This window comes from Mirounga angustirostris, unplaced genomic scaffold (genome assembly GCF_029215605.1).
Source record: "Mirounga angustirostris isolate CCGP_5_RB_7025 unplaced genomic scaffold, mMirAng1.0.hap1 SCAF_12, whole genome shotgun sequence".
Classification (NCBI taxonomy): Eukaryota; Metazoa; Chordata; class Mammalia; order Carnivora; family Phocidae; genus Mirounga; species Mirounga angustirostris.
The window spans coordinates 92,864,936-92,877,249 of NW_026991720.1; the positions used below are offsets into that span (position 1 = coordinate 92,864,936).

General features: G+C 37.1%; 2 protein-coding genes across 13 annotated transcripts in view; both read left to right on the forward strand.

Annotated features, from left to right (window-relative positions):
* Window positions 1-12,314, forward strand: part of SUGCT (succinyl-CoA:glutarate-CoA transferase) — an 800,213-nt gene that overhangs the window by 241,587 nt on the left and 546,312 nt on the right. The gene's annotated exons all lie outside the window — the stretch shown is intronic.
* On the forward strand, window positions 3,497-5,318 carry LOC135362209 (E3 ubiquitin-protein ligase RNF13-like). Its single transcript, XM_064575621.1, has 3 exons — window positions 3,497-4,492; window positions 4,583-5,044; window positions 5,264-5,318. Exons 1-3 carry the CDS (start codon window positions 4,407-4,409, stop codon window positions 5,316-5,318), a joined length of 603 nt encoding a protein of 200 aa, XP_064431691.1. The 5' UTR covers window positions 3,497-4,406.

Below are 12,314 nucleotides of genomic sequence, written 5' to 3' on the forward strand. Positions count from 1 at the left end.
AGGGGATCAGCACACGTGTTATGGGAGATGCAAGATCTGAAAGCCTTCAAGGAAATGCAAAATCTAGATGTGTGGAACTAAGGATGTCACACACTGCATGAATGATACATTAACTGGATTCAGCCTGCAGATGAGTTTGGTATGACTAGTCTGGTGTTTTTAAAATGTCTGAATTTGAAGGGCACCTGGGTGACTCAGTTGGTTAAGTGCCTTCGGCTCAGGTCATGATCCCAGGGCCCTGGGATCAAACCCTGCATCAGGCTCCCTGCTCAGCAGGGGAGCCTACTTCTCCTTCTCCCTCTGCCTGCCTCTCTGCCTGCTTGTGCTTTCTCTGTCAAATAGATAAATAAAATCTTTTTAAAAAGTCTGAATTTGAATGCGTTAGGTAGAAAAAGCATTTTCTACTTGTCTCAGTCTCCACTACTCTCCCATCTAACTGCTCTCACTTCTAATATCTGCTCAGACTCTGATGTTCTTTGAATATGCAGTCCTGAGTGGAATGAATCACATGAACAAGAACATGGAGGAAAACATGAAGGTGAACATAGAGAGCAATTTCATCTGGCCTGAGCATAGGTTTTTATCCAGGGAACTTTGGTAGGAAGTTGTTAAGGACCGGATTATGGATGCTGTTTGTCCTACATCTCCCCCCCCCCGCCCCCCTTCCATGAAATCTAGTTTGGATGAGTTGGCCACAGTCCAAGTGAGTAGAAATTATATTGTGATCTATGAGGCTGAGTTCTTAGAAGGGAGGTCCTGAAATTTCAAGCTTAAGTGATGTGGGTCCAATTTCTTGGGACAACACTAATGTAGACAGAACACAAAGTTGTGTTCTGAGCTTGGAAAAGGAATCGTGGTAAGTGATGTAAAGTCCTGAGTGTTGCTCTGAACATTGGCTGATGTTAGTAGTACAATTTTATGGGACACTGGAAGCATGTTGTTTTATTGATAAATGTTTTAAGGGTCAGGGGAAGAGTAGAAAGTGCAGTTTCTTTTCTTTTTTGCATATGTTTAAGATTGTTTCCTGGGATACCTAATTAAGGCAAGTCCCTTTGATTGGATACTTTGTGGGGGGCGTTGCTTCTTTTCTTCCAATGGACTTTTGAGCCTTTGGAGGAGAAATAAGGTTATGAGAAATTACCTATGGGTATCTATATCTGTATTTATATCTAAATCTGGATTTTGAAATCATGGGCTTCTTTTCCACCTCAGGGCCTTTTAACATGCTTTATTTCCTGCATGTAATGTTCTTCTCTAATGGAGAAGATGGAGCTGATTTGTTTTTATTCCTTAAGTTCTTTACCTATCAGCACAACTATCCCTCTATGAGAGATTATCTCTGACCTATCTAAAAAGTAAGTTCCTTCCACCTTTATTCTGTTCTTTATGTGTTGTTATTTTTCACCACAGCATTAATCAACTTATAATTATTTTGTCTACTTACATATTTGTAGTAACATATCCTCATAGTAATGTACCCCACAGTATCCTCAGAGAATGTAAATTTTGTAAGGACAGGGATTATAAATTCAGAATCTATTTCCACAACAGAATGGATCCTCAAATAAGTATTTGCAAATGAATAGATAGTTGGAATAGAATTGAAGAAGAAAATACGATGGGTGTTGATAAGAGAATGTGCCATAGATTCCCATGTCAGATGGAGGGTGTGGAAGATGTTTTTCCATTGTGTATTGTAACAGGAATTTAATGTGTAATAGCAACAGGGGATCTCATATATATATATATATATGATGACAGTTTCATATTGCTGAAGTAGAATATTGATTAATTCTTTAAAAAATTATATAATGAATACATTTTGAGTGTAGAAAGTTTAAATGGCATTTAAAGGCTGTAAAGAGAAAGTAAAACTTCTCCTTCCCTCTAATTCCATTTTCAGTTAATTACTATTAATACATCCTTACATATTTTTCTGGAAATTTTATATGGTATGTATCTGTCATTGGTTTTATTTATCTTTCTATATAATTAGTTATCTCCTTGTTATCTAAACCATTTTGATTATAATAGAAATATGGTTCTGCCATTTGCAATTTTCATTTAATATATCTTGGATATTTTTTCATGTGAATCCAAAAATCTTGTTTAGCGGGGTACCTGGTTGGCTCAGTCACTTAGGCATTTGACTCTTGGTTTTCCACTCAAGTCATGATCTCAGGGTTGTGGGATCAAGCCCCCTGTAGGGCTCTGTGCTCAGTGCAGAGTCGGCTTGTCCCTCTCTCTCTGCCCCTCCCCCAGCTTGCATGCATGCATGCGCGCGCGCGCGCACGCGCACACACACACACACACTCTCTCTCTCTCTCTCTCTCAAATAAATAAATAAAATCTTTTAAAAAATCTAGTTTATATATTTATAGCCACTTCATATCAATATTATATAAAACTTTTTTTCTACAGCTCCATTTTCTCCCTATTCCTTTTTGCTGTGATTTTCATACAAATTTTATCTTTACAATTATATATCCATCAACATAGACTTATAATTATTGCTTTATGCAGATGTCTTTTAAACCAGGAGGAGGAAAAAAGAGTTACAAATGAAGATACATTTATGCCGTCTTTTATATTTGGTCATGTAGTTAACTTACTGGTATTCTTTATTTCTTTATATGATTTTGAATTACTCCCTAATGTCCTATCATTTCAGTTTGAAGAACTCTTCAGTATTTTCTGTAGGGCAGGTTTGCTTCCAATGTATTTTCTCATTTTTTATCTTAATTTGTCCTTAATATTTGAAAGATAGTTTTGCCCAATACAGGATTCTTGGTTGACATTTTCCTTTCTTTTAGCACTATAAATAGGTCATCCCACTATCTTCTAGCTCCTATGATTTCTTATGAGAAATCAGCTGTTAATCTTATTTAGGCTCACTTCTATGTGATCAGTCTCTTCTCTCTTGCTGCTTTCAAGATTCTTTGTCTTTATCTTTTGATTGTTTGATTATGATATGTCTACATGTGGAACTCTTGACTTAACCAACTTGGAGTTCACAGAGCTTCTTGGATGTATAGGTGGTTTTTTTAAAAAAATATTTTCAGCAGAGATAGGATGTTTTGGCTATTAATTCCTTAAATTTGTTTTGTTTTATTTTCTTTAGCTCTCTCTTTTTGTCTCTTCATTTCCTCTTTCTCTTTTCTCTCTCTCTCCCCCATCCTTTTTCCTTTTGGATTCCCATTATGCCTATATCGGTGCACTTGATTATGTTCCACAGGTCTCTGAGGGTTTTTAATTTTTTTTTTTTTTTCTCTTTCTGCTACTCAGACTAGGTAATCTGAATTGACCTGTCTTCAACTTTGCTTTCATCTGTCAGCTCACATCTGCTATTGAGCTCTTCTAAGTGCATTTTAATTTATATTATTGTACTTTTCAACTTAAGAATTTCTGTTTGGTTATTTTTGTAATTTCAATTTCTTTATTGATATTCTTTATTTGGTGAGACATTGCTTTCATACTTTAGTTCAGAACATGGTTTCTTTTCATTCCTTGAAGATATTTTAAATAGCTGATTTAAAATTTTTGTAGTGGGCTGAATGGTGGCTTTGATGATATATTCATGTCCTAATCCTTGGAGCCTGCCTTACATGGCAGAAGAGTAATTTATGGCAAAATATGTGATTAAGTTAAGGATCTTGAGAGGTGGCAGATTATCCTGGATTACCTGGGTTGGCTCTAAATGTAATCACATGCATCCTTATAAGAGATAGGGAGAGGGAGTTTTGAGATACACAAAATAGGAGAAAGCGATGTGAAGATGGAGGCAGGGATTGGAGTGATATAGCCTCAAGCCAAGGAGTGCTGGCAGTCATCAGAAGGTGGAAGAGACAAGGAAAGGAATCTTCCCTAGAGGCTCTGGAGGGAATGTGGTGATACCAGACCCTCAATTTCAGGCTTCTGAGCTCCAGAACTATATGAGAACAAATTTATGTTGCTTAAACCCACCAAGTTCATGATTATATGGCAGCCATAGGAGACTAATCAAGTCTGTCCAGTGAGTCCAATGGCTGGCCTTCCTCAGGGATAGTTTCTGTAGGCTGCTTTTTTTCCCTGTTAATGGCCATAAATTTTGTTTCTTTGCATATTTCATATCTTTGTTGTTGTTGTTGAAAATTGCACATTTAATATAATATTATGTGGCAGGTCTGACTTTTGCTGAGTCCTGGGGATGATGCATGTCAGCCCTGGAGTGCTGATGTCAGCATGGCTCCCAGCTGGGTGACTGGTTCTTACTTTCAGCCTTTGGGCTGCTTGCATCTCTAACAATGTGACCAGGACTCTGTCTAAGGCTTTGGTGGATCTCGGTTCCATCCATCTGGATCTCAGCTTGGACACCGTGCAAGGTTTCATCCTTGCCCCATCAGCCAGTCTGGTGATTTTATATCGAGATGTTGCTCTCCATAGAGATGCTCATTCTGTCGGCCACACAAGTCTATACCATCTTGACTGTCCAGCTCTTTGCATTCTTTTTTTTTTAAATTTATTTGACAGAGAGAGACACAACGAGAGAGGGAACATAAGCAAGGGGAGTGGGAGAGGGAGAAGCAGCTCTTTGCATTCTTAAACCTATGGTAGAAGCAGGCATTTTAGCATATAATTTTGAAAATGCATCTCAGACATTTGATGACCTCCCAGCAAGATTTGGTAATAGACTTCTAGCTGAAGGTTTAAAGGGTTTTTTGATTAACTCGAAGCCAGAGAGTGCCTATGAACCGCTAATGCCTCCACCACTGAAAGACAATTCATCTGGCACTTTCATTGTGTTAATTAGAAGACTTGATTGTAATTTTGATGTAAAGGTTTTAAATTCACAGAGAACAGGTTACAAAGCAGCCATAGCTCACAATGTTGACTCTGATGACCTCATTAGCATCGGATCCAATGACATTGATGTGCTAAATAAAATGGATATTCCATCTGTCATTATTGGGGAATTATCAGCTAATTCCCTGAAAGATGAATTCACATATGAAAAAAGGGGCCACATTATCTTAGTTCTAGAATTTAGTCTTCCTCTGGAATACTACCTAATCCCCTTCTTCTTCTTTTTTTTTTTTTTAAAGATTTTTTAATTTATTTGAGAGAGAGAATGAGAGAGAAAGAGAGCATGAGAGGGGGGAGGGTCAGAGGGCGAAGCAGACTCCCTGCCGAGCAGGGAGCCCGATGCGGGACTCGATCCAGGGACTCCAGGATCATGACCTGAACCGAAGGCAGTCGCTTAACCAACTGAGCCACCCAGGCGCCCCCTAATCCCCTTCTTTATCATAGTGGGCATCTGTCTCATCTTGTCATTTTCATGAAGTAGGTAAATTAATGTTAAATATATTTTAAAAAATAGTATGGATGGTTCTAAAAATCATTGTTTTGAGTGAGAGGAGCCTTACATAAAGGAGTACATATTGTATGCTTCTGCTTATATGGTTGGGTCTGGAAAAGGTAAAGATAATCTGGGTAGAAAAATTGGAGCAGTGAATGCTTCTGGGGGGATAGGAAAGGGTGAGAGATTTACTGGGAAGGGTAGAAGGGACCTTTTTGGGGGTGAGTCGTGTTCTGTATCTTGAAAGAGGTTTAGGTTGCACAAATTTTTGTATACTTAAATTTTGTGCATTTCGTTATATAGAAATTTTACCTAAGGGGAAAAAAAAACTAAAAAAATATTAAACTCTAAGTAATGATATATCTGCTAAAGTATTTGGGGGGACAGATACTGATTATCTGCAACTTACTTTGGAGTGCACTGTAAAAAAATGAAGAGAAAAAGAGGTGTGTATTGATAGGTAGATAGAGGGATGGATAGATAGGTGATAGAGATGCAGTACAATGTTAATTGTAGATTCAAGGTAGTGGATATATGGGTATTATAAACTTTATTCAACTCTTCTCTGTATTTGAAATTTTTCATGTTAAAATGTAAATAAAGAATAGTCTGAGGACTTGAAAAACATATTATGTGGCAAGTCTGGAAATCAGATTCTACTCTCTCTTCAGGATTTGTTGTTGCTGTTTGCCTAATGATTTTTCTGAGCTAAATCTGTAAAGTCTGTATTCTTCATTGTGTGTGACCTCTGTTAGCTGGGTGATCAGTTAACGATTGGACAGAGATTTGCATAAATGCCTGGAACCAATAAGTTTCCCAGTTTCTGCTGAGGAGCTCCGTGTGTGTGCTGGAACATACGTCTTTCACACTCAGCCAGGCAGTTGACAACTCTGCCTTCCTTTTCACTTCTGCTTGCACAGAGCTTCAAGGTCAGTCACAGCTGAGAGCCAGGGTCTTCTCAGCTCTTTTCTGAGCATGTGCACAGCCCTGGGCAAGCGAACAGTCCCATACATGTGAATGGACCTTTTAGATTTCCAGGAATATTTTGATGCTTTTCAAAGCTCCTAATGGACATTTCTTTCATTCCCCAGATTTCCCTTGATAAGCTTTTTGCTTAGTCTTTTGTTTGTCCCGATTGTTAACCATTGCCTCAGTCAGCAGTGATGTTAAACAATTAACAAATGCCCCCAGAGACAAGGCTGTTCACACTGAGGGAACTCCGAGTCAGAGTCAGGTAAAAAGAAGCCTTCCATAAAGGGTGCACTTGTCGTGATGGGCACTGAGTGTTGTACACAGTTGTTGAATCACTATCTTGTACACATGAAACTAATACAACAGTGTATGTTAACTCTATTGGAATTAAAATTAAAAAAAAACTTAATGAAAAAGAAGGCTTCCAAATGGAGTCTTCCAGATAGGTCAAATACTGACAATTATCTGTTAATGAGGCTTTCAAAGTTCCAACCCCATTCTGTATCCTCTAGTGGCTGCTAGACTGCTGGTTTTCACTGTGATTGCAGACTATTGATTTTCAAGGCTACTGTGTAGCTGGGAGGCGGGGGATGGGAACAGGTCAAGTTAAAATGCCATAAACCTCACTGTTCTTACTGTGATTTAGCCGTTCTTCTGAAATAAATGCTCTCTGAATTGCCGCAAGCCTTTGGTTAGTTTTCAGAGTCCTGGAAAGTTGTTATAGACTATTTTTGCCAATGATTTTATTGTTATGTGGAGGAGAGGATTTTTGGGGTCTTTAGCCTTTCTTTCTTTTTTTTTTTTTTTTTGATGTCTCTCCAACATGTGGCTTTTGGATAAAGGGTTTTGTTTTGTTTTTTTTTTTAAAGATTTTATTTATTCATTTTTTGAGAGAATGTGAGCGAGTGCATGAGCCGGGAGGAGGGGCAGAGGCAGAGGTAGAGGGAGAGAGAGAATCCTCAAGCAGACTCCCCACTGAACAGGGAGCCCAGTGCGGGTGATCCCAGAACCCTGGGATCATGCCTGAGCTGAAATCCAGAGTCAGATGCTTAACCTATGGAGCCACCCAGGCGCCCCTTGGGTAAAGTGTTTTTAAAGGTTGGAGGGGAGAGAACTTCACAATAGTTTTGCCTCATGACTTCACTATAGTTTTAGCATGATTTCTTTTTTCTTTCTCTTTCCTTTTTGTAAATCCCTATTTCTGTTTCTTTTTTGAGGTAATGAAGAGTGTGTAGCCTGCCTCCTAAACAGGGAATAGCCAAACGGCGCATCCTTTGAATCAGCCTTTCTGTATTTATGGTTTACCTCTGGAGGGACTAGATGCTCTGCTTTGAAGTGGTATTACTGGCCTTTCCCCCTACCCCCCCATTCCTGTTGGCCTTTCTTTGGGTTGCATCTCATCCCCTAGGTTCTGCTTCATTCCTGATTAGGGGATATCAGTAAGAATTTTCAGAATTTTCTGGATTCAGTTTCTCTCATCTCCACAGTGCTTCTTGACAATAATGAAAGGAGCTGTATGTTGGTATCATTAATCTTAAGTCTCTTGTCTCTGATGGCCCTTATCAACACTTGTGTTATTACTCTCTTCCTCCATTTGCTGCTTGCACATTTTCATTCTTTTTCCTTTTTGTATTTATTTTGTTAGGTTTTGGGGGTAGAGGTTTAGTGATTCAGTTTCTGCTTTGTACTGACTTTTTGAGATGATACAGAATTATTTACTTTAAAATAAATAGTAAATGTCTGTCAAGTGAGAGTTTTGGTTTTAAAAAATAAGTGTATAGCCCTTTCTTTCTGGTTGTAGTTTGTTAGTGAGGTCAGTTGCTTACTGCAGTCACTTCTGGTTTGTGCCTCTGTAACAATGCCATTTCTACGTAGGAGGTACTAATATTTCTTCTCAGTGGGAGGAGTATAGTGGAACGTGTTGAGAAAATGAGGGATAGAATCCATTTTGTTTTAACTCTTTAAATTCAAGTCATTTGATTTTCAAGAGTCAACTCAATTCTTATAATAGTATTATATTGCAGATCTGTATGATCCTGAATGTGGCTGGCTATATAATATATAAATAATAGAAATAGTAGTAGTAGTAGTGGTAGTAATAGTAGTAATGAGAAGCTTTTGATAATACATAAATTGTGTTTTTAGTGCACTTGTGCAAGAATGTTATAAGGCATGTATTATTTAGATTTGTTTGCCCAAGTCTTATAGTATGTTTTTTTTTCACATGGATAAAATATTAAAATGTGAATATGTCATCTTCACAATTTTATGTTCTTTTAAACTCCAGTTCCTTAAAAAAAAAAAAAAAGCCCCATCTACAAAGCATTACCAGTTTTGCTTTTGTAAAAAATGAAACAAAAAACCCCTCCCCACAAGAAACCCCTAAATTTATTGATTGGTCATTCAGAAAAAATTATAAAATTCAGTAATTTCTAAATCAGTGTGATGAGGTTATTTCTATGTCTCAGGAGACTCCCTAGACCCAATGGTGGTGTGCTAATGTGGAGGTAATGAAATTTAATACATTAAGGATTATATTGGCAAGTCCATAATATGTCATTCCCCTGTCTCTCTCACTGTACCAGATATCCTAATTATTAAAAACCACAAACAGACACACAAAAATTCCATCAAACCAGATAACTACATAACATCTGGAAAAATGGTTTTAGTTAAGGAACAAATCAATGAGTGATCTTTTTTTTTCATGTTAATCATTTGTGTTTATATTTATTTTATATTCTTTTCTTTGGACAGTGATTTTATTTTTAAAGATTTATTTATTCATTTTAGAGAGAGAGAAAGAGTGCACATCTGAGGGGAGGGGCAGAGGCAGAGGGGGAGGGAGAGAAGCAGACTCCTCCCTGAGTGTGGAGCCTAACACAGGGCTTGATCCCAGGACCTGGTGGTCAGGACTTTAGCTGAAACCAAGAGTCAGATGCTTAACTGACTGAGCCACCCAGGCGCCCCTGGACAGTTATTTTAGAAGAGGTTGATGAACTGAACTTATTCATGCAACACATCATGCAAGTGCTGCTGATTATATAGACCTGGAGTAAATGTAGGTCCTACCATCAAGGGAGGGATTATCTGTATAACCCTAGAAATTTCTTGAGTTTGGTAATTAAGACATGGACTCTTATTTAATAGTGGTGGTATTATTTTTCAAAAAACACCTAAGATATTTTAAACATAAGCACTGCTCTGTCGTATATTTATTTTCATATGTCCCTGGGTAGCCTGTTTTAAGAGTTTTATGGCATGTGGCTTTTCTGATAGACTGAATACATTTTTCAGGATCTTGCATAATCTAGTGACTCTTAGAATTATGTTGTCAGGAATAGAATTTTATTGCTTGTAGGTTTACTCTTCACATGTTTATACTCTTCATATATTTATGATTAAAAAAGTGAAGAGCTATTTTAAGGTGGAAGGAAGTGAGCTTAGCTCATCTTATGTTGTCCCTTGAGAGAACATCACTCTCAAGGATTTGGCACTTCTACTCCACTTTATTGGATAGGAAGAAGTCATGGGTTACTAGTCTCAGTCAGTTTCTCCATTTTATGGAAAAGAATACTTCCCAAGTGTTTAGAAAGGAGCACGTGAAAGAAGATACAAAGCTTTGGCTTTGTGTCTAAGATCATACCTTTAACTCATAATTAGAGCGCTAATGATAATGGCTTATGGGGATGTAGTGAGGAATAAAGTGTTACAGCTTATTAAATCTACTATATTTGTGTTAATTCAGATATATTCATGAGATAAAGAAACCAGTAAGTTTAATGTTCATATCAAGTTGAGCATTTCTTTTTTTTTTTTTTTTTTAAAGATTTTTATTTTTATTTGTTTGAGACAGAGAATGAGAGACAGAGAGCATGAAAGGGAGGAGGGTCAGAGGGAGAAGCAGACTCCCTGCTGAGCAGGGAGCCCGATGCGGGACTCGATCCTGGGACTCCAGGATCATGACCTGAGCCGAAGGCAGTCACTTAACCAACTGAGCCACCCAGGCGCCCCTCAAGTTGAGCATTTCAAAGTTTATTTCCTACTGCTTTGATTAGCTGTATCCTTAAGACAAGTTGTAGTCTTTCCTTATTATTCACATAAAAGATTAGCATTTATAAAAGATGATTTCACTGATATTTCATTTAACTAATTAAATCTGTTTACTTTTTTGGTGATTAAAAATCAAATATTAAATTGTATCTATTTACAAAGAAACATTTTTGTTTTTTTCTCTGCTTATAATAGTGGGTTTACTTTCTGTATCATACATAGAATCTCTAAATTGGTATTTTTACCTAACTAATGATCCAAGAAAACGCATGTAATGAGTTCTTTTATAGATACATTTCTTTTAAGTAGAGAAAAAATACAGATGAAAATAGCAAAAAGCTGAAATAAAACAAAAGAGAATTTAATTTAGTTTCCATGCTTAGAAATGTCTGAGACCATATTCTTTAAATATATAATCTTTCATGAAATGTCAAATTAGATGTTTTGAAAACTGTTAACTCTGAAGTTGTGATCACCTAGCTTTTGTCCATCATCTTTGAAAAGCATTTAAGTGCTAAAACATACATGGTTATATAAGTTACAAAGAAAACTACTGAAAAAAATACTTCTGTTTTGTAAGATCTCATATTCTAAGATAGATTACACTCATTTATTCATTTTATTGAATATAGAGGGGATACATGGGGATAGACTTTAATTAAATAATACAGAAACGAATAAAAATCATCAGTATCTTAAGTCCTGCAGAGTGGAGATTTATAGCGCTGTGAGAGCATTATGTGGAGGGATTTGATGTAGTCATGGTCATCAGGGAAATTTCTCTGTGGAAGTGATGATGAGTTGAGCTCTGAAAAAACACTGGGAGTTACTAGGCAAAGCATAAGGAGAATCATATTTCCTCTGCTTGGAATTTTTTACATATTTTTTACTATATAATGTATTGACATGTTCATCCTGGCCTGAGAGAGCAGCTCTAGTTCATGTCCTTTTTCAGACAAGGAAACCAGAACCCTTGGAGGTTAAGTAACTTGCCTAAGATTCATAGCTACTTCTGAGAAAAATTGAACTAGGATTTATGATTAATGTCCTTTCTATTAAGCCAGGTTCAAGACATAAGAATAACAGAACAAAGATGTAGTTAACTTCTTGTTCGTTCATTTATTTACTCAACCTATAAAGCAACACTGTGTGGAAGAGTCTGTGCTACTTGCTGTGAAAGATACAGAAGTGAATAATAGGTGGCATTTGCCTTTAGGGAGCTTATCATCTAGTAGGGAATATAAAACAGTATCTGAATTTATAGAGTAAAATTATACATGTCAACAGAAAAATACAGATAAAATACGGAAATTGAGATGAGGAAAGAATTACGTCAATTTGTAATGAGTTTGTGAAGGCTTCCTGGAGAGAATGATAATTGAGCTGGGCTCAAGCATGAAAATGAAGGGCATTTGGTGCAAAATGAACTGCATGAGCAAAGAACAAGGTTGTCAGGACATCAGCAGGTAGTTCTCTTTAGATGATACTAAAATGGGTCAAGGGATAGATAGTGGGAAATAAATTCGGAATATGAGGCTTGATTGTAGATAAGTACTAAGATAAAGGAGAGCCAATATTAAAAAGGGGCATAAATAAATCATAACTGTAGGTCAATGCTAAGGACACTGGGTAGAAGATAAAGATTGAATGTGTAGTTACTTTAAGGGGTGCTGGGGATACAAAGATGAATACATGCAATTTAAGAATAGAAGTAAGTGTGATCTAGGAAATGTGGAGAAAACCTGGTCTGAGAGTTTCATGCCTAGGTTGGGGGGATAGCCATTAGTTCTCCTGTGAAGAGTTTTCAAAGGCTTTGTAGTTAGGTGGAGTTTTAGTTGTTCATCTCTGCTCTTGTTTTGTCTCTTTGGACCACTGGTTCACTCTAAGTCAATCATGATCCAGCAGTTGACAATGGAGTCTTACTGAGCCAGGTGTTACCACACTATATCATATG

Excerpts from the sequence above, each read along its gene's own strand:
- LOC135362209 (XM_064575621.1), top strand. The coding sequence starts at position 4,407 with ATGTTGCTCTCCATAGAGATGCTCATTCTGTCGGCCACACAAGTCTAT. Across the intron at positions 4,493-4,582 it reads CTCTTTGCATTCTTTTTTTT|ACCTATGGTAGAAGCAGGCA; the intron begins TTAAATTTATTT and ends TTGCATTCTTAA. Across the intron at positions 5,045-5,263 it reads AGTCTTCCTCTGGAATACTA|CCTAATCCCCTTCTTTATCA; the intron begins CCTAATCCCCTT and ends ACCCAGGCGCCC.